The sequence below is a fragment of the Anser brachyrhynchus genome (assembly GCF_964034855.1).
Source record: "Anser brachyrhynchus genome assembly, chromosome: 2".
Lineage (NCBI taxonomy): Eukaryota > Metazoa > Chordata > Aves > Anseriformes > Anatidae > Anser > Anser brachyrhynchus.
The window spans coordinates 120,392,029-120,415,021 of NC_137695.1; the positions used below are offsets into that span (position 1 = coordinate 120,392,029).

Below are 22,993 nucleotides of genomic sequence, written 5' to 3' on the forward strand. Positions count from 1 at the left end.
ACCAAAATTTAATAAATGAATTACTGCAATTAAAACAAGTAATTTGTTATAAGGAATGCAAAAGCATAGCCAAATATTTACTTTCTTTCTTCCTTTGTATTAATTTCTGCTTGCACACATATTTGGATTGTTGTGTTTTGTTTGTAAAATCTTATTCACATTATAATTATCTTCAAGAGAATGAATGTCTATTTGTCTATTTTTGTAAAACAGGATGTAAGCTCCTAGTTATCTTTAAATTCTTTGTTGTAATAATAACAAAAGCATTCATTAGTCTCTTCCATTGATACTGAAAATGGGTTGTTTTTATTTTGTTTAGCTCAACAGTGGAGAGTGCAGGTTAAAACAGATGGAGATTCCCCAGAACCACAGGATTGTAAAAGGACCCTTGTGATTTATGGCTCAAAGGGCAAAAGTGATAAGATCCTGCTTTCTCCACAAAGACCAGGACATGTGTGTTTTCTACCCAGAGCAACGGATGAATTCATTGTAAGTCATAAATATACAGTACTACACAGAGCTTCTCATGTCATTACTCTACAGCCAAAATATATGTGGAATTCTAGTTTTGTTGTTAAAATGACATGTTTATTGCCAATGACAGAATGATGTAACTTTAGATCTTGGGTCGTCTTCTGCTTGTGGTTCTGTTCTACTACAGCCAGCTGCCATGTTCTCTTTGAATTTTCAGTATCAGGAAAACAAACAATGTGTTTCATGTAATTTATTGCATTCATCAGCTTGTCTTTTTTTTTTTTTTTTCCTGCGTTGCAGTTGTTACAAAAGCAATATAAAACTATTTGAGAATGCAGAAAATTAAGGATTGGACAGTATTCCTCTGGGACCTGAGTGGCTTTTTCTTTCCTTTGTTTCAGTCTTTCTAAAGCATTCTCCACTCTGCCCAAAAATGGTTCTGTCCCTGAGGCCAGCAGGCAGCAGATTTTCTGGATAATCATAAATCACAGGAGAATGCATATCAAAGTTCCATGGAGGCACTTACATTGAGGCAACAGCATATACATGACCAATATTAAAATCAACCCTAATACAGACCTGACTACCTGTACACCTCATACACATCCTGCTGCTTTGAGAGTATTCATCTGAGGTGTCTTTTTAATGGTCAAATTCTGTCCTGGCTTGCTAGGTTACATCATTGCAAACTATGTTCATTGGCCTGAAGTGCAGCTTCTAGATAGACAGAAGAGAGAAATAGCTTGCAATTCAAGGCAGTTTTTTAAACCTCAGAAATGCTTTTCAATGGCTGCAATAAACATTCTGAAAACAATGACAAAACTACATTTAGAAAATGTTGTCAAATATTAATCATAATGACCTGATCCAGGCTGATTTTTTAAAGTTTAAATAACAAGCTAAAACAATTTAGGAACTTTGCAGTAATGAAAACATTGAGTAAATGAAAACATAAATGACACTTGTTAAAGAAAAGAAAGCTGCTACTTATTAGAAAACAGAGAGGAAACTCTGAGCAACAAAAGGCACTTCCTAATCCACTAACATAAACTGAAGAGGTCAATAGAGGCAGAGTCTATCATTGCATAAAGCAGACCTCTCCTACATGCAACGTGTTGGTAATTTCCCAAATGACATGTACTCTTTGTCGATTGCCTGATTTCACTGACTGAGTACCATGCTAGGAGAAGCTAGTATTGTCATGTGTCTGTCCTGGTTGTCCCCACTACTCTACTATCCTAGGTTCTCTACTATCCTATGTACCATAATACCATATGCATCATACTGAGGTTCCACCCTAACAGTTTTCTAAATGCTTCTTCATACTTTGGATTGGCTTTGCGTTCATGTCTGTATCTTTCTGACAGCTATCTGTGCCCCTGGTTTTGTTGCTTTCTTTGAAAATGTTAATACTATTTGAGTGTTGTTTACTGAGCGTGAAGTTTTGTCTCTTTGCTTCAGTTCTTACAGTGTTTTCCAGTTTTTGTAGCACTCTAAGGAAGTCAAACTAGTAGGTCCTGAGGATCCTCAGACTCAGATATCATCATAAATTTCCTCTTATCTTCTCTAGGTGGTTCAGCTAATAAATCCAGTTTCTTTTTACTCTCTCTTTCTTTGTTCTTACTAAGGCTTTCGAAAGCTTTGCTCGTGTTCTCCTGCTGTAGCAGCAGGCTGGAGGCATGAGCATGATGTCACCAGGAGGACAAGCTGTGAATTCAACTTCCCAACAAGCAGCAGTAAATGAACTTTTAAATCTCCCCAAGATCCTGGTCTTAGACAAATGTCCTTAGTGCAGTAACAAGTACAACAGGTTATGTGCTATAAGCAGCTCATGCTTATTTTGAAACAGTAGGCTTATTTTTGATCTCAGAGATACATTTATTGCACACTGAGGACAGGAAGGCATGTAAATTCCTGATCTTCCAGGTGTTCTCACAGAAATGTATGCAGATGTACATCATATTCAGAATGATTATTTGATCCAAAATATTTCAAATCAACTCCTGTGAAAGAACAGGTGTAGTTTAATTGCATGTAGCAAGAGCAAAAAATAGTTTGTTAGAAAAAATAGCAGCATGCTAGCACGTTGTTGGGTTTCAATGGTCTCACATAGCTGTAGTAGAGTGGGTGATCTGCTTAAATAAGAATAAATTTAATTAGAATACATAATTTATAATAAATAATGAGAAATAAGTAAGTTTGTCTATGTTATTGAACTATCTGGGAGTTCTAGCACTGAAGATAGCAAGGCAAGAAACCATGTCAGCTCCAATGAACAAACACATTGGAAAATAACTGGGAAAATGTAAGTAAACTGACAGTACAATAGTAGATTTTTTTTTCTTTTATATTTCAGTGATGATAAAAATCAATTGTTGATCTCTAATGGAATGAGCAAATTTGTAAAGTATATATATAACTTTCTCCTAGTCCTCAGCAGGTTTCTTGGTTGCTTACAGAGTAAGCTTGTCAGAGCATGCTTTTGGAGAGTCCTACTGTACTGTACACTTTCTGTTATACAGATAATTATAAAATGCAGAGTTACATTGACTGACTGATCTTGGAATAAGGATCTTTAAAACTATTCTCCAAAGCACTAGCACAGGTAGTATGAAATGAGTGACAGAATTGTAACCACAAAGCTCTGGCAGGTACAACTGTTCATAAATACACAACAAATATGGAATGTATTTTCAGTTAAAGACTATAAGGATGACAGAAAATTTTAGATTATGTAATACTAATATGCTAGGAATTTTCCAAAGTGTGGGATGATGCTCCAGACAACAAGTAGTTGGATTTCTGGAGTTTCTGACAGCTGTTCAGGTGAATTTTAGGATGCTTTACCACACCCTTTACAATTAGAATCATTTATGCACAGATATATGTATATTATAGAGACGTAATGAAGAATTTAATTTAAGCATGTACCTAAACAGTGAATTTTACAAAGCTTTAATTACATTAGGCTTGATGCCTTTGGACAAGTCCTGTGTGATTCAGAAAGGAAAAGGTTTAAAATATTATGAAATTCTCTAACCATTTTCATCAGTTACTTTCTCTGAGAGCTTCAAAACCCCAGTGGCTTTGCCAAGGCATCCTCTTAATTATAAGAACTATGCTCCTTCAGTCATGTAATGGAAAAACACTGTGTTATTTAGTATATGACAAATCACGTCCAATTCAGCTCAGATTTCAAGTACTGAACATTACATAAAACCATTCAGAAGAAATAAATGTGGATAAATTAATCAGGAAACTTTAATCATAAATAAAAATGAGGTAAATAGTTTCCTCTTGCAAACATTCTGTAAATTTAAAAAGAGGATGTTCGTTGAATATGTACTTTGTGATGGATTATTTGTCTGTCTCTGCATTGAAGGTCATTTTGCATCAATTAATAGGCATTGATGGAAGGCAAAGCCAATTATGGGATCAAAGATAGGATATCATATTCCAAAGGGAAACTGACCATATTAAATTGCTCAGAAAGTGATTATGAGCATGATGTAATGACAATGTTATGTTACATTGATGAAACTAAAGAGAAAGTATAATAATAACTGTGGAAAAAATCCCAAACAAATAACATAAAAAGGGGAGAATGTAATATCTATTACATTCACTTGGAAATATTTGGTGTTTAATTCAACAGATTATGGACAGTATGATTGCTAGTTCTTCATGGCTCAAAGGCATGAAATTCATTGAAATTGTGGTTCTAGAAAAAGAAGGTAAAACAGTGACTCTTAAATAGTCAGTCCTGTATTCTTAAATTATTTTCCTATATCTGATCTGTCCATTTTCTACAATGACTATTGAACATGTCTTTATGAGAATTTAGAAGTCCAGAGAATTGCAAATTTGGGTAGCAGAAGACAAAGTAAAATGTGAGGTACAGCTTGCCCTGTTAAATAAAAATAACCAAATTCTGTAATGTTGCAGTTCAAACCACAGAGCTTTATTGAATGAGTGGTACATGGCATTTAGAATAGCTGTGTGATACAGTCATGAGATCTATCTGCAAGAAATAAAATCTGCAGGCAATCATTTTAAAAATCAGTAGTCTGGCTCTGAAAGAGCAGGAGCAATGATTTTATTGTGTGTGAGGGGACCATAGTTTAGACGGGTGAAGAAGCTGTGCACTCTTCTCTTGATGAACCTGGATAGTTCCCTTTAAGTTTAATAGGAGATGAATGCACATTTTTTAAGAGGAATTAGACCATTTACTGTGCCATAGCTAATGATATCATTTGCAGCATACACAGCATGAATGAAAAACTCTTGACAAGAAATTCTGCCCATGTATTTCCCTATTTATGGAGCAATGGTGGAGACCAAGTCAGGATGTGGTAAATCCAAGAGGCATAACCCTCCTCACATGTGCATCACAGTCTGGGATGCCCTTAATTCTGTATACTTGACAGCATACAGGCAAGCAGGGCAGTCTAGGCTCAGAGGACAAATCTGGTGTCCTCGTTGATGTCAAGATACAATTGTGTGTCTATTTTACAAGCTGTGAAGTTACAGTTCAGGAACTGAGAGATTCCCTGCAGCCTTGGGGCTGCAGAACTATCATAGAAACAGGCCCATGCTTCTGGTTTTACATAGATGGTGGGTGGGAACTCTTCTCTGGTCCTTACAGAACAATGCCTTGAATCCTGATTTTTTTTATTTTTTTGAATGACATGGCAACCTCTTTTGACACTTATTCAAGAAATTTAGACTGGAAGGCATCTTTTAAGTCATCAGGTGAAATTTCTTGCCACATTTCATAAGTTCTGCTTCATAAACAGTTCAAGCTTCTGTAAAATGATTTTGGCAGGTTGCTGTTTTTTTAAATTAACAGTTCCTTTTCATACACTGCGGTTTTACCATTTTTTATCTGCATAACGTTTATTAATCAGGGTACCCAACTCTCTCCCCAAATGACAAAGACATGCTTTCTATACTGTTTTTCCCTAATAAGAATAAGTTTACTAATATTTCCCTGCATGTATGTCTCCATTAAGCAAAGGCACAAGAACTATCTTTAAGCAAGGTAGGTCAGCACTGAACGGCTGTCAAGAGCAGAGCTAATAGCAGAATAAATTAAGTTGTTAGGAGCTCTGTGCTGTGTCTTAAGAGCCAGTCTGCTAGTTCTAGAGCATGGTTCTGTAAGACTAACTTCAGAATCTTACTATGATGCTACTGGGTGCATAAAGGATTTATTTCCTGGCAACAGTCACCAAAGCTTTTGTTGTAGCTGGTCTGGGAAAATAAAATGCAATAGGTGGGAAGAACAAGGCTGCTGGCAAAGTTTTCTGTTTTGATCCTCAAAAATAATTGTTACATTTTTTAGAATAGTTCTGTTTTCTGTTTCACTTGAAATTCCCTTCCCACCAGATCTTTCTTCTTGTTGACCAGTGAAAGGCTGCAGCACCCTACTTCCTGGGGCTCAGAAGACTTATTGTGCAGTTGCTAATGCCATGCAGATCATTACAACTTGATGCAGTTTGATCGTCCCAATTCCCACAGCCCTAGGTTGGATGGTTTAATCACATCTCACAGAAGCCCACAGCCAGCAACGAGATACTGAATTTCTCATGTGTAGTATGGGAACAGGGCTATGCTGTTCTACAGAGTTATTTCTGTAACATTCATGATTCACATTTCTGCAGAAATATCCCTCCTCTTTTCCTCAGAAGTGGTTGTAAAGTAATTTCATGTTCTAATTCTAATCATTTTGCAAATGAGAATTTAGTTAAAATTTTTTCTGCTCGTAGTAATTATCATTAATTTTAATACATAACGTGACTGCTGATATCAGAGCCTTTAATTGTAAGTTAATGTACTCCGGTAAGGTCATAGCTTTACATATTACCTTTTGTCTTATGTGCAGATATTACTAATTTTAATCTTGGCTCACCCTGATATTAAAGGGTCCCGCTCACATTGCTAGTAAGAGAACAGAAGGAAATAAAGAAGGCAACCTCACCCATGGTGAAGAGAAGGATGGATTGCCCTATCATACTCATCCAAGCCATAGAGCATCTCCATTGGTTGATGTTAAGTTAAGGGATTCTACACAGCTGGGGAAATCTCTGTGAGTAAAGTGCTCCTGACAGTACACTTTTCCTTATGATGTTTGTTGCAGGTTGAGACTGGAGATGTGGGAGATGTATACAAGATTCGGGTCAGCTGTGATGATGTGCCAGGCTTTGAGGGCTGGCATTTGAAGTCTTTCCACTTAGAAGAGCTACATGCAAAACAAAAACTAAACTTTGACTGTAACTGCTGGCTCTCTATTAGCAAAGACGACAAGGAGCTTGTGAAAGAATTCCCTGCAGTCAATGAGGACCAGAAAACTTTACCAGGTGAGAATAGTGAAGAGATACGAACAGTCATAGAATCACAGAATCATAGAATGTCTTGGGTTGGAAGGGACCTCAAAGATCATCTAGTTCCAACCTCCCTGCGACATGCAGGGATGCCACCCACTAGATCAAGGTTGCTACAGGCCTCATCTAACCTGGCCTTGAATACCTCCAGGGATGGGACATCCCCAGCTTCTCTGGGCAACCTGTGCCAGTTCCTCACCACTCTCTGAGTGAAGAACCGTGCAAACTAACCTCTCAAAAAGAAATCAACAATACATATAGAATAGAGCACTTGGTCTGCATTTGATATCTTCAGTGGCTCTGTGGTAACTGTTTTCATACAAGCACTGCAAAAATGCTGACCATTTAAGAAGCTTTAATTTTCCAGTTAAGTGACAAATTGGGTTTCACAGTTGCTAAATCTTCTGCATGATTCTGTGTGCAAAAATGAAGAATATAATTATATTTTTTAAAGGTATAGCACATGTTCAAAGCTATGGAAATGATTTGTGGTAGATTTACTGTTGAATTACTCAGCTTATAATAGCTTAGTTACTAACAGGAGGAATTCTCATTGTAGAAAAAAAAGAAAAAGTTTTGTATTTGTTTTTCCCTAAGGCCCTTTTTTTTTTTTTTTTTGACGTGCTGAGAGTTTTAGAATATATTCAGAAATGCCCTTGGAATGTGAAGGCCTGTGGAGACACTGCATTTATTCAGAAAATTGGGTAGTTACACATGATATAAAAGTAATTGGAGATATGACTGCTTTTCTAAACTAAAGTTCCAGTAGTGCTAGTCCCTGACCATCTCAAACCTGTTCACAACTTTAAAAGAAATTATAGCATTAAGTTAATTAAATGTTAACTCAGCAGGACAGTATGTTAAAAATGACATTTGAAAAAATTTTGGCCATTCATTTTGTCTAAGTAGCAATACATCTGCAATTTAATGATCCTTCTCAACAGAAAATCCAAATCTGACTGTGTAGGTTGAGGGAAGAAAGTGTGTTTGTACAGGAGCAACACAGAGGCAAAGAAGTTTTACAGTTGCTGTCATGTGCCTTAAATTAATAAATGCATTTGGTAAATTTTTATACTTATATGTCACGCATCCAGCCTCTGCTAGTCTATTTTACATAAACTTTACATAGTAGTTTATTCGTTGACCTGTGATGGTTATTAACTATTGCAAAGATCATTCAGTTTCTAGCAGTCCCTGAACAAATTCAGATGAGTTCTTATTTTCAGGATCTTGTACAGTAAAATACAATTGGACAGAATTTGTCTGGATACTGGTAATTCTAAGCTACAGAAGTCTAAGTTGTCTGAGTACAATTTCACTTGAATTTCTAAGGAAGATAATGGAAAGAATTTATTGAGCCTAGCTTCAAGACATCACATTCACAAAGAGTAAACCGACTATTTCAGATTTTTTGGTAGTTGCAGAAATAAAAAAAAACAGTAATATCACTAAATAACCTACATTGTTGTTTTCCTTTAAGTACATCTTTTATATCACTTTTTATTTTATTTTATTTTATTTTATTTTATTTTATTTTACTTTTGTTTTATTTTATTTTATTTTATTTATTTTATTTTATTTTATTTTATTTTATTTTATTTTATTTTATTTTATTTTATTTTATTTTATTTTATTTTATTTTATTTTATTTTATTTTATTTTTATGCAGTCCATAAATATGTTGTCTCTGTACATACTGGTGACTGCTGGGGAGCAGAAACCTTTGCAAATGTTTATATCACTCTTTATGGGACAAGAGGTGACACCGGTGTAAGGAAACTCCATACATCGTTAACACCAGGAAGAAAATTTCAAAGGAGTAAGGTAATGGCACAAAAATGCCATCTTACATGTTACTCTACTGCATCCCTAAATGCCTGATCAGACTACATCTTGTTACAGAAGAGCAAGAATATGGAAACAGTATTTGTCTTCCAGATATTCAGAGCAGACCAATACCACTGTTGTTTCCTTCCTGTACCAGTACATCCCCACACAATAATCAGGGCTCTGTGTGAGCACATACAGAACAGATTGCTGGGAGAACCTCTGTGATCACACCTCTTCTTTCTTCTATTCTGAATTTAGGTCATCAAAGAATTAAAAAATTTAGATACAAAATTAGTTACAGAAATTGCTGTGAGACTTTTGTATTCAGTGCTGTTTCTGTAACCTAGTATAAGCAATAACTGAATGTCTACTCAATAACTTTAGATGGGAGACAAGAATTCCACGTACAGTAGAGAATGCACATAAAAATGTTGCTTCTAGATGACCAATAACAATACAATTCTTCTAATGTGGTCAGCTTTCATAAGCTCACTGAGCATTTAAGTTTGAAAAAGCATATAATCTTATTTTTTGCTCACTATCAAGATACACATTATCAAGGAGAGTACTACATTTCTGTGAAATAATTTCATTGAATAATTACCACAGCACTGGATTTGGTACATACTGGGGGAATTTCTAAAATTGATTTTCCATACATCTCAGGACTATATATATTTACAGAAGATAGCACTTTTCAATAATTATTTTACCTCCATGAACAGATTTATTTCCTAAAATGTCCTAATTAAAAAAGTTCAGGATTTTGGCTTACAATCTGGCTGTCAAGTCCTGACTATTGTTAAAAAGAAAATGGGTATTTTTGTCATACAGAAGTACTTTTAACGTTAGCAACTGAAAAGCTACTTCTCCAGTATTTTATTTTAAAAGTAGCACAGATAACACATAGGACTTTGGTGAGACCTGCATTTTTTAGAGATCAGTTTGCCAATAACTTCTTTTAGTTGCCCGTTCAGCAGGTTTAGTAAGTTCCTACTACTGAGTTAATGTTTTATTGGGATGATGGTGTTAATTATAATCAAAGAATCAGAATCATAGAATTTCCCAAGTTGGAAGGGACCCATAAGGATCATCGTTTCCAACTCCTGGCTCCACACAGGTCTACCCAAAAATTCAGACCATATGACTAAGAGCATAGTCTAAATGCTTCTTAAACTCCAACAGGCTTGGTGGCGTGACTACGTCCCTGGGGAGCCTGCTCCAGTGAGTGATCACCCTCTCAGTGAAGAACCTCTTCCTGATATCCAGCCTGAACCTCTCTTGTCACAGCTGGGCTCCATTCCCTGGGGTTCTATCACTGGTCACTAAAGAGAATAGATTGGTGCCTACCCCTCCACTCCCCCTCGTGAGGAAGCTGTAGGCTGTGATGAGGTCTCCCCTCAGCCTCCTCTTTTCCAGGCTGAACAGATGAAGTGACCTCAGCTGCTCCTCGTATGTCTTCCACTCTAGGCCCTTCACCATCTTTGTAGCTCTTCTCTGGACAGTTTCCAATAGTTTCACATCTTTGAAATCATAGATAGTGTTGTTTAAACTCCAGTTGTTCATAACCTTGTTGACCTTTATAAGCTACCATCAAGACCATCTGGCCCTAGGCTGGACCTGGCTTTCTTATAAAACAAGAAAGAATTTAGTGGGGCATGTAATTTCCTTTTTTTTTTTTTTTTCCCCCTCTTTTTCCTTACTGTGTCTTTTCCATTCTGCTCCTATCCCTGGTATTTTGCTCAAATTTCTTCACATTTTTCCCATTCATCATAATCTCCTTTCTTTTGCTTACTTGTCCAATTTTCTGTTTCTGCACTAATTTCTATTTTGCAAGAAAAACAAAAATATAGGCTTTTCTAACTGTTGGAGAGGAATTTAGGAAGCCATCTGGTAGTGAACACTCTTTCTAGATTTCTAATTTTTCTTTAGGACTATTAATATAAGTAAAATCTGAATGATCTATAAAATATAAATTTGCCTGATACATTTTAGAAACTTGAAGTGCCCTGAAAGAAATTTGATTAAAACCAAAATCTTGTCATAACTGTTTGCCTGTCAGAAGGTATATACATTTTAATGTGATGTGCAATGATTGAAGAAATACAAATTGTCCAAAGATCAGAAGAAGTTATGTCATTAAAGATAAACAGGATTCAATGTTAGATGTAATCAGTGTGTGCTTTCTTAGATTCAGAGGGGAGATGTTATGTTAAATGTTACTAAAAATATGTATATGTATATATCCTCAGCAAAATCCAGGCTAAGCTTTCCCTTGACTTCAAGCATATTTGAGTCCAAACTTTTTTTTACTAAGTATTTCCCTTTTTTTGCAGGTGGATTCATTTTTGGTGGAAGCTGTTTCTCTCAGTCATTTGCAAAAAGTGGTTATAGGGCATGATGGAGAAGGATATGGGGCTGGCATGTACCTCAAGATGATAACAGTCAGGGAATCACAAGACTCAGACAAAGAATGGGTCTTCCCATGGTGGAACTGGCTTGATACTCATCTGGGATCATGTGAGACTGTTTGTGAGATAGTTACAGTTGGTAAGCTCTTCTGCAAAACTGGTCTGCCTCTCTACATATTTTTGAATTTGGCTATAGACCTTTCAGATCTCTATATTGTCTTTCTTTTATTGCAAATGTGATTTTTCAGTTTGATTTTTTTATTATAGAAAGACTGCATCTAGTAATGTCAAAGTGAATAAAATTCTGTTCTGTAAGTATGTTTTGTATGAAACTCTCACCTTCTGAATTAGATTTAGCACATTGCAATGAAAGATTTAAAGCAGGTAAGAGTTTTAGATGAATGCCTTATGGGGATAAATAGCTTAAGTTTTATGCATTAATTTTCAGGTCACTTAGGATCTAATTTGAAATCCAGAGAAAAATTACTCTAGTTAAATGAGCTTAGTACCCATGGTATTATTCCACTGTGCAAAGAAACAGTGCCATTTTTCTATGCTCAGTTTATACTCATTTCAAGTTTACTACACCAAAAGTTGTGCAAATCCAAATCTGGATGTATCTGGCAAAAGAACAATTACAGCAGAACCTGTGGCAAAGATTCCTTCCTTCAATCCTGTGAAAACAATTTCATGTAAATGAGCTGTTAAAGTTCATCCAGAACAAAGAATATGGCTTCAAATGATAAGGTGCCCTTGATAGATATGTAGGCATTCAGTTGTATATTTTTTTCTGAATTGTAGAAAGCAGATTTTTCTAAGCTGTTTCCTTCCATTAAATCATTTTCATTTCCCATAAAATGGTTAAAATGGAATGAAAATGAAGGATAGCAGCAATTAATAGAGAAAAAGAGAGGAAGATGGTAATATTGAACTCTTAAGGATCTGCAAATATTTTTATGTGCTTACAATAGGTTTATCTGTCAGTCTCACACTATTATAACACATTATATTGCTAAGTATTATATAGTTGCAAGTGAAGTTCATTGTTATTATTCATTTTGCAGTAGGTGTCTACAGGCTACAGATGGCTGGTTCTTCTAAATGATAAAATGGTTTCAGTAACATTGATTGCTTTTTTTAAGAACAATTAATTAGACCTCTAAAAGGTGTCTGACTGTTCTCTTAGTAATTACTTCCAAACATGACAAGGAGAATAACATGGCATCGAGAAAATACCTGTGAAACTAAAGTTTAAACACAGCAAGAACATTAAGCTGTTAAATTCTTGGCAAAAAAACAAAACAAAAACAAACAAAAAAACCCAATATAATAAAGGTATTGATGTGTTCTTCTTAGTGAACTGTTGCCATAGATACAACATAACCTGCAAATAGAGCTTGCTTAGTGTACTGTAAAGGCTATGGGCCTGTTATTTTATGCCATTCTGTCATACTGTTGTCTTTCCTCTTTCTCTTTGATCATTTTTAAAGGTAGAAGATTGATTTCTTGTCCTAAGCTGCCTGAAATCAACATGCAGTCATCAGGTCTCTGGATAATGGACATCACTGGGTCTGACTTGAGCAATGAAGTGGATCCATTACACCTCTCTTTCATCTTCTACGGCAACCTGAATCACAAAAAGTTGCCACTTCAAGTTACAGGAAAAGCAATTCAAATCAAAGTACTTCAACCTTTATCTATTGAAAGAAAAGCCTAAGGATCATGTACCTGATGACCCTCTTAATTCTGAGATAAATTGTTTCTTTAAACTAAACTACCAAATTGATTTTTAAGTCCTCTATGTATTTTGGCACAGGTCATCATTTTTGTTTGTAGGCAGTAAGGCTGTCACTGGGGCAATGTTTTTTGAATGAGTAGAAATGAACCTTTTCCCAAGGTTTCATACTGACAATGTTTAATTGAGCAAAGTGGTTCCTATGTGCTTATCACAGTGCATACCAGCCTGCAGGTGCTGATTTACAGTTCTTGTTGATCTCACAAAAGCAATTTGTAAACATACAATGTGCCATGGGATGCTATAGAGATTTTAGGGCAGATGATGGAGAAGGAAGAATCGTGTATGAGATGAAACTTAACAGAAAGTTCATTTTTGTCTTTCATGTAATTTATTCATCCTTGTCACCATGTTTTTGCAGTCTAACTTCTTTTTCTTGCATTGTTTGCCTCTTTTATTTTTGCCTGTCTTAATCACTTTATTTTTCCTCTTGATCAGCTCCTTTTCACCCACAAGTTTTCCCCTTTATTTAGTTATTCTCATCTTCCATCATTTGTCTTCACTTCCTCCTATTACTCTTCAACTTAAATATTAACATCCTTTTGATTGAATGAATGAATTTGACTTACATTGAAGTATGGCCTGCTTCTTTCCCAATTCTTTTACTTTCCTCTCGTAACTATAATTCCGTCCTCAGTGCCAAAGCTGTGTTACTGTTATGCTATTCTGATTTTACTCTCCATTAATGTAGAGTACATCTCTCCAATACAGTAGAATTTGGAACTGACCTGAAGGTAAACACTACAGAGAACTCCTCTACTTTAGGAAATCCGTGAACCGCAAAGTGCTGAAAACTAGGAAAATATTCAAGGGAAGTGTGACTATTACCTGTCCTGTTCTTGTATTGCTTGTTCCATCTTTCCATTGGCCTTTGTGGGTTCTGAGGAAATGGTTGACCCCTGTGAGAAAACTGGAAGTTTTCAGTTGGTTTGTTAGCCTTGTTTTAACCTTGATCCTGCATCTGCAGAAACAACTATATGGCCAGACTGATGGAATGGGAGCAAGTGGACAGACAAGGCAGTGGGAGCTTCTCAAACCAGCTTTGTATCACAGAAATATGTTCATGAAGCCACATCCTGAAAGATGTTTCTTCATGATTGGCTGCTGAAACAGCAGAAGCAGGTAGCAAGGGAAAAGCAGGAAAATAAAGGTGAAGGGATCCCTGTCCCAAAGAGTGAGTGAGAATACGTTACTTTTGATCATGGGGGTTCATCAGAAAGCAGCCTTGGAGTCATGAATAAAGAATCTGTTCCTGGTTCTTCCTACTAGTCTGGTAAATAGGACTTAATGATTACACCAAGGAAATAATTGGCTGTTTTTTCATGTTCTTCCTTTCTTTAGTGAAAGAGGAAGTAAGCACACCAGATTAGGGTATAAACATGTTCCAAAATGAGGAGTACCTAGTTCTGCTAAAGAACCTCTTCTAAATATAAAGAAATGGTATGAAACTGGAAGTACCCTGTCAGAGGAAAGGTCAGGTCCCATGCAGTGCTGCTAGCTGGGCAGTATTTCAGTGCTACTGTCTGGGCAATATTTGCAATGAAAGAGCAAGGGAAAGCATATAGTTAGAAAGGGGAAAAATGGTAACAGTTATAAATCTGCTCCAATTCTTCAGCTATTGAAGTTTACTCAGCTGTTGCATACAGCTGTCAACTACATTTGATCTGGCACAATTAGAATGATATCCATTCATCTCTTTTTCTCACTTAGGATGAACTGGCAGATATTGGCTCACTCTACAAAGTTCAGGTAACTGGACCACATAGTGAGCTAAAACAGCCATGGCACTTAGATTTACTGCATATGAAGCACACAGGCACAAAGGAAGAGATGTATTTATCTTTTGACTGCTTGTTCAACCCTAATGAAGACAAATGTGTGGAACTGCCAGCTCTCTATGCAGATCAGGAGCCTTTGCCTGGTAAGCTAAGTCTGTTTTTGTTACTGGGGTCAGGATCTGTGTCACTGGAATACCAGTATATCTCCTGGGCCTGAAATACAGTATGAGACTTTCCACAAAAATTTGATTAAGGAATATGATGCTTTGCACTTGCATTTATCACAAAAGAAAGCTGAGCAAAGAGGAATCACTTGTATCAGGATTATGACAGATGTTATAACTGCTGACACCAGACATAGAATATGGTTTCTTTCATGTGAGACAGTTCCAGTTTTAGCTCTTGATTATTTATTATCTCTTCAAATTAATGCTGTGTCAGCTGAAGATGTGTACAAAATACTAACTTGTGTGTGATATTACCTGAATCTTCCTATCCACAAAGAAATGTGTGACCTAGAAAAGTAGTCAATGTTTTAAGAATGAAAGAATTGCAGACACCATACAAAACAGATAGAATTAAAGAAAAAACAAACAACAACTTGTTACAATCAGCCAGCAAAAGGGTAGCCAAGAATTTCAATTGCACTAGCATATTATTGATGTTGATGAGAAATTTATAGTACAGCTAGTATTATTCCAGTGAAAATATATTGAGTTGCAGTTTTCTCTGATGTTATTAATACATGTGAATTGTGTATATGATGATGACAGAGATATGATAAAGTGATTACCCCCAGTCCCCCAGGAATATGGAGAACAACCAATTGCATACTGATGGCTTGATCACTCGCTATTTAAGAACAGGATTCCCATTTATGCAGCTCATTAGAATAAAGAGGATTGATGCGGATAGTAAAGATCATGTATTGAAGCTTTTAGTGACAGTTAAGGGGTTTATTGCCAGAGGCTATAGTACAAAGACTGTTCTGCTTAAACAGAATAGAAAATAGGAAAAGATGGAAGCTGCCCAGAAAAAGGAACAAAATATTCCATGTGAAGTTTGGCACACTGTTCCCTAGGGATATTTTCCTAAATATTTTATCCCATTTAAAGTTGAAACTTGAACAAATAAAATAATGAAGACCTTATAAATCTCTGATTTTATGTGGGTTTGCATAACTTTAAACAATTAGTAGCCTTGTACTCATGTACTGAAAAATAAATCTTATGGTTTTTGTCCATCAGGTTCAAAATAGCATTGGATGTTGCATGTAATATATTCAGGATGTAAAATGCTAAATACAATAACTCTGGTGCTTGTTAAAATTACCCCAATTTATTTATGAAAAAAAAGGGGAAAATTATAAGTATTGGTAACTATTTTCAGAATTTGGAATTGCTAAATGTTTAACTAGATATTACTAACTCCAAAAAGTTCAAGCCAAAATAAAAATTCTAGAATTCATCTCTCAAAGTCTTCGTTATGCTAAGAACCAAATGGAGATAATGTCAGAGAGCAGTAATGTTATTAGCAGAGCAACTCAGTTGAGGTGAACTGAAAGGCTGAGATGTTTTCCTTGGAAAACTTCTAAGAAGAAGATGTGTACAAAGTTTCTGACACAAATTGTCACATAGTTGGGTAGTATTTACTAACTAGGAAGTTTCACACAGACCATTTAGTGGAGTCCAGAATAAGGGAAATGCCTTAGGAGGAATTCTCTTCTAGATTTAACTGACTTTGAGTATGTGAGCAGTCCTTTTGAACTCACACGTATGTCCACAGTTGAAGTAATGACATTCGAGATACTTAAAGATACACCTTATGAATGATCCACAACTGAAACTATTAATACCAATCAGTTTTTTTTTTTTTCTCTGTGGCCCCAACACTTATTCAGTCTAAAATTTCTAAATATCAGCTTCTTCCTTGTATTCTAGCTTATCTACTGGAGACAAATCAGTTGTATATGTTTGCACTCATTGTTTCTTCTAAAGAGACACATTTATGGAGATGTCTTCAATAAACGTCTTGGTAATATAAATTCAAATAAAGACAAAAGAACAATTCTGAATGATAAAGATCGTTGCTATTCCCAGACAAATCAAACAACAAGTAGAGAACTCTTTAGGGAGCAAAGTAAATGCAAAAAAACATCCAAGTAAAGAATATCCTTTATCAGTTATGTCAGCTGCCTGTTTGTAATGAAGGCCATGTTATTATAAGTACTTCTCTTCTAAACTAAGTAATTCCATGAAATTTAGCAAGGCAAAAATAGATATCTGTGTTCATTTGTGATCTTCAGGAAAATCACAGCTACTTCTTTAAGGTGTTTTTAGTTTGCTTTTAGTTTCTCACTGTTCCAGTCTGCTAGTGATAGGCAATAAATTATATTAATCCCCCTATGCTGAGTCTGTTTTGCCAGTGATGATAATTGGTGAGTGATCTCCCTGCCCTTATCTCAACCCTTGAGCCTTTTCCATTGTATTTTCTCCTCCTTTTTTCTTTGAGGAGGGGCAGTGAGAGAGTGGTTTTGGAGTTCAGCTGCCCAGCAAGGTAAAGCCACCACATCATCTCATCTGGTGAGACATGAGGATGATTTAATTCCCAGCAAATTACAGTTATCAATTGTCATTGAATATATTTTTAATAATTAAAAACAAACAAAACAAAAAACCACACATGCACAAATATTTAAAACTGATTCTCTGAAATTGCTTTTTCTATCATCTGTAATATTTATTTCTTAAAAATGAGTGCCCAAGCTCAGCCTATAGGTAACTTCCTAGGTACAATTATATTAAATATCCAAGGTCAAACAATTGTCTTGCATGCTTGCATTAGATTCTGTGGCATTATCTCAGGGATGTATTTGCCTTCTGGATATTGGCTAGTATCACAGAAGCAAATATATTTTCCATTTTCTTTTCTTTCACCTATCCATCCTAATATTTTATAAACATATTTTTTAGTTTATCTGAATCATTGTCTAAATTATTTATCATGCATCTTGGTGGACTTAAAAATAAAATACACTGATTATTATTAATATTATTATTTCAATATAAAATCTGTGATAATTCTGTAACGGACATTAATGTGCATATTAACACTCATACTGACACAAAGTCATTGCACACTTAAATTGTGAGGTGCTTTTGAAAATGTTGTTTTCAGTTACGATTAAAATTTTAGAACTTCTAGCTCTTAGCTTCTGTATTTCTTGATGCTTTCTAGATAATTTCTTGATGATTTTTAGAATGCCATTGTTGTTAAATGTAGTTGAAATCATGTATCAGAAGTTATATAGCAATATATATCCCAACATAGAAGTTATCTGAAGTTAGAAGAACTTGCAATATGTAGTTGTCAAAGTAACCATTGAAGATGAGTGTTACCTTATATTTACTAATGTATTTTTAACACCAGTTATGAATTGGACTCTTCTGGCTCATATTAGGGTTCTGTGATGCAAACTAAGTATTTTTTCCACAACATGAACACAAATTCCAACATCCCCCCTCCATCCACCAAGTCTGTTAACATAAGATCATGAGTTAAAGTGCTTAACATCTGTAGCAATAAACATCTGTATTAACAAACATATTCATCTTTAATAAAAAAATCACCCAGCTTTACATTTTTACAGTATATAGATAAAATATAACTTTTTCACTGCTTTGTTAATCATAATAGGTCATTGTTATGTAGTAGTGTACCATGATGTATTGAGGCATGGAGAAGTATTAGCTTGCTTATTGATACTTCACTGCACTAGATACCGTTCAGTCCAGCAGCTCACGTTTATCAAGTAATTCCCTTTTCATTAGAGGCAATGATAAATTCCATGTTACCTTCCAAAATGAAAGTAGTTCAGAGATACTTCAGCTAATGTATTCTTTTGACTTATTAGACTTATTAGGCATGGCTTGTTAGCTCAAACATAGCACCAACCTAGCAAGAATGAGTCTGGCTTGGGTGTTGAGGTGGTGAAGTGAGTCATAGTGTTCTGCTTAATTTGACTAATTCGGATTCCTGCTAACTCAGGCCTCTCTTACCACACACTTAAGTAGAGATGAACCCTGTACTTTTGATTAGATTCATAATATCAAGTATTGAATGGGTACAAGATGATTTGCTCCACATTCTTGAGCCTTTCTTAGTATTTTTCCCCCATTGTAAAAAATACCTGTACCACTTGATTTCAATGCAAATCTAAAATCATAATAGTGTAAAAAGTTTAACTGTACCTCTGACATTCAGATAGGATATGGTTGTGCCATTTAAACTGTTTACCCTGAAAAGGTATTGAGATTTATATAGGCAAATGTTACTGAATTTTGCTCTAAATGGTATTTGAATAAGTTTTGATTCATAGTAAATTTAAAAAAAAATGGCAAATTCAAGATAACACCTTATCATAAATCATCAATCATAGATCGATGATCCTGTCTAATTCATGTTTTCTTTTTCTCTTTTTAATGAGCACTAGGTGATCATTTCCAATTTTCAATGATATTGACTTACATCTCAAACAGTCCTCTTTTATAAAGAGAATTGGACAGAGACAAAGAATGGCAAGGTTGAACAGAACATCTTATTTTAGTGGATTTTTGTCGGTAGAGGGACGTTGTCTATTTGATAGTGAGAATAGTCCCAAATCACCCTGAAAACTTTTACCCTTTTCCCTAGAGTCTCATTTATATTATGCCTTCCTTCATAGGAGTTCCTTTGTATATTTTGTTCTGTTTTGTTTTGTTTTGCTTATATAGCAACAGTCCTTTCTCTTATCCAAAATCTTTGAAAATTAAAGGCGAAATATTTGCTGTGACTACAGTGAGCTTTGAATCAGGCATTAACAGTTCCATATGGAACTTCTAACTCAGCAAAAATATTAGGTATGTTTCTAATTTTGGTACGTATCTCCCTTGAATACAGATATTATGAAGTAATTAGTTGTGTGATTAAAGTAGAGACCATGATTAAGTATATTAACGATCATGGACCAAAGCAATAAAAGTGTTTGTAGACATTGTGATTTCTAATCCACACTACATGAGTGGTCAGATCTGTGGTCCAAACTCTTTCTAATCTAATTCACACAAGCAGCCTTTTGACTTCAATGGGTCTGCTCACATGAGCAAGTTATACATATAGTATACCTACAACAGTCTAGATGAATAATATAGAGGCTTACCATCATATCCTAGCTCCTCTAAAAGCAAAAATGCCATTGGCTAAATTCCAAAGAGTCTCTTGGACAGCTCATATGCTTTCAAATATCTAGATCTCCAGCAAGGGCAAGTCTGCGTAGCTAAGTTCACTTTATTGCAACTATATTGTCTTTCATCTGACAGTGCATATTTACCTGCCTTGAAGAAAGGGATGAGCTATATTATAGTTCCAGCCTAGGAAAAATTTTTTTCTATTTCTTATCATCAAACATAAGCGATGTCATCAATTACAAGCACTCTCCCAGGTCATGGTTTAAATGTGAAAAAAAAAAATCCAGGATAAAATCCCTTAAGTTAATAATGACACAATGAAATAAAGTTACTTTTCAGAAAACAGATTTTTTCAGTTACCATCCCCACATAGCAAAACATGAAGAGAAACAAAGACATTTCAGTATATCACAATGAACATTAGCAGACTAATACAGCCCCTTCATTATTTAATGAATCCTTTTAGATATTCATTTTTCAATCAGTATGCAAAACCACCCAGTATGCAAAACCACTCTCATTCCAGTGATGTGACCTTTTTATTTTAGACACATAAAGAAATAGCTATATAAGATGTCACAATATTTGAATTCAGGCCTTTTGATTATAACACTCAATATGAATAGCACCAACTTGTGAAAAGAACTGTAAGAAAAGCTTAAAAATAAATATCCTCAGAACACTTTTTTTTCCTCCCTGTTTTCCTATCACCTACGCATGAAAATAAATGACAGCCTTAGCTCTGGGTTCTTAACAATCATTCTCAAACCTACCAGAAATTTCTCATAATTATATCTTTTTAGAGGATGTAGTTTGGCTAAATGGAGCCATTTCTGTCTTGGAATAAATTTGATTCAAGAGGTAAACTATACTGAAAATATCAGAAGTTTCCAGGATCTATACTGAGTTATTTGTGTATCTTGTGATGTATTTTAGACTGAAATATGTATTTCAGTTTTGAATAATGTGTGTTTCAATGCTTTCTGGCTTGTATTGTCAATTGTGCGACTGAAAGTGCTTTCTCAGTTGCTCCTTGGTTCTGTGTTTGTGTAAAGCACTATTTCTCTTCGTACACACACATTTCCTGGAAAAGCAAACCAGGACCAAGGTACGGGCAAGCAGCAGAGTGAGGTTGGAAGAGTTTCTGCAGAATGCAACTGTCACACAGTCTAGACATTGCTGAGATTTGCTTTACTGTGCCAGTGATGAAGACTGTGGGAGTTGTGGCTGTATAGTTTGGAGTGGTCAAAAATAGTTCAGTACACATAAAATGCTGGATTTTAAGGCTGCTCAGTCCTTCAACATATCAATCCTAGACCTTATGACAAAAACCGTTCATGAGATAATAAATGCATTCTTCAATACATTCATGGTATGTGTGTATTGCTTATTACCCACATCCCAAATGTGACTTTTACAGTGGATAAAAATGTTCTTCTCCTTCTGAAGTGCATTGGAAAAACATGTTTTACAAGCCAGTGTGGCTGCAAAGATAGCTTTTTTCCTTAGGTCAGAGTAACAATGCTTGAAGTTGGAAGCAGAACATCCAGACTGTCTAAGTTTAGACTCCTAACTTTTAATGTCCATCTCTAGAATATAGGGGAACCCATCTTAGGTGTTTTCTACAGCACCTGCCTTTCTCTGCTGACTACGTAAGGAGCTCATATTCCTAACATAACCACCAAAGTTAGATACCTAAAGTCACAGCACTGGCAGTATACAAATTAGCACAGATTTATTATTGTAGTCTGAATAAGAGCAGGCTTTCAACATTAAAAATACAAAGAAACAAATATAAAACTTCTCATTTTTTCCCTGAGCTCCTTCTTGTTAAGATGATGCAAATAATCATGAATATTGAGATTGTGACCTGCTTCTGTTTAAGTGTTTCCTTATTCCTTGACTCCATTATAAATTTGGTGGCTAAAGTCATTTGAAAAATGAATATAAGATTTTTCCATGAAGTTTCTTTGGAAATGATGTTATCTGATCTCTTCTGAATCACCTCCCTGTGTATTGTGTCAGAAAGAGGCAAGGAAGAAGCTCCACAGCATGGCCATACATGTCTCTTCTAATTGTTACTATCACCACAGCTGAGAAAACCAGGAATGCTTTCCCTTAAACTCAAATTTCACATTTCACATTCAAATTTTACAGCTGATTTGTATATGAGCATTATTATATGTACATGGGAGGTTCATTAGAGACTGATACAAAATGTGAAGAGGATTTTCTATCTGTGTTAAAGCAGATGTTGAAGTTATTTTTAATTCATTATTTCTGTTTCACATTAACTTGTTTTAACTTCAAGTTTATTCTAATAGTGTTATGGTCTGACTAGTGAGAAAGCTTGATAGTCCTGATGCATTAGTCCAGTGAAGACAATTACATGAGTTTAACGCTTAAGACAATCAGATCTCGGCTTTCTTCTAAATCACTTTATAAGTGCTAAGCTCTGTTTTCAAGAAGAAAATATGGTATGAGATTCTGATAAATTTGCAATGATTTCTACCAGGGATTGGTAGATAACACAGGTGTTGGGCAGGAAGACAAGCAGGATTTTCTCATGCTGACTTTTTGTTTTTGTACATATATATATATATATATATATTTTTTTTCTTTTCCTGAAGTTGTGGAATATTCAATCCATTTGCACACGGGAGACTTGAAGAAAGCAGATGCCACTGGTGAGGCTTATCTTTGTATTCAAGGAGAGAGGAGTGACTCAGGGAAACGATGGCTTAACTCAAGAAACAGCCTGATCACTTTTGCTAGAGGGCAGGTAAAACAATAAGCAAAAATGTAACTGAATCTGTGAGTGTCTTTTTGTTAAAACTTATGTTTACATACAAGTTTTCATGTACAGAGTATCAAAAATACTTTACTAACTTTTGCATTCCATTTATACACGATTTTCTCTTTTAACTAAGAGGTGGTTGTCTTCATAGGTGACATTTTAAGCATTACAGAATGGTAAAGCAATTAAATTGATAAAGTAATTTTTAAATAAATTAAATATACTCTAAATATACTTTAATATATTTTAAATATACTCTAAAAGTTCTAGTTTAATATTGCAGACTTTTAAGGCGAGAGAGGT

The 22,993-nt window shown here is 35.2% G+C and overlaps 1 protein-coding gene across 13 annotated transcripts in view; it reads left to right on the forward strand.

Moving 5' to 3' along the window:
- LOC308189070 (lipoxygenase homology domain-containing protein 1-like) overlaps positions 1 to 22,993 on the forward strand; it is a 200,714-nt gene that overhangs the window by 132,995 nt on the left and 44,726 nt on the right. For all 13 annotated transcript variants that reach the window (XR_013945994.1, XR_013945995.1, XR_013945996.1 and 10 more), the window contains 7 exons: positions 320 to 489; positions 6,611 to 6,830; positions 8,524 to 8,678; positions 11,021 to 11,234; positions 12,586 to 12,776; positions 14,601 to 14,811; positions 22,524 to 22,675. Coding sequence is in view for 9 of the 13 variants with exons in the window: in XM_080578742.1 (XP_080434868.1) it covers positions 320 to 489; positions 6,611 to 6,830; positions 8,524 to 8,678; positions 11,021 to 11,234; positions 12,586 to 12,776; positions 14,601 to 14,811; positions 22,524 to 22,675 (1,313 nt within the window). In the remaining 4 variants the exon portion in view is untranslated. The remainder of the gene's footprint in view (positions 1 to 319; positions 490 to 6,610; positions 6,831 to 8,523; positions 8,679 to 11,020; positions 11,235 to 12,585; positions 12,777 to 14,600; positions 14,812 to 22,523; positions 22,676 to 22,993) is intronic.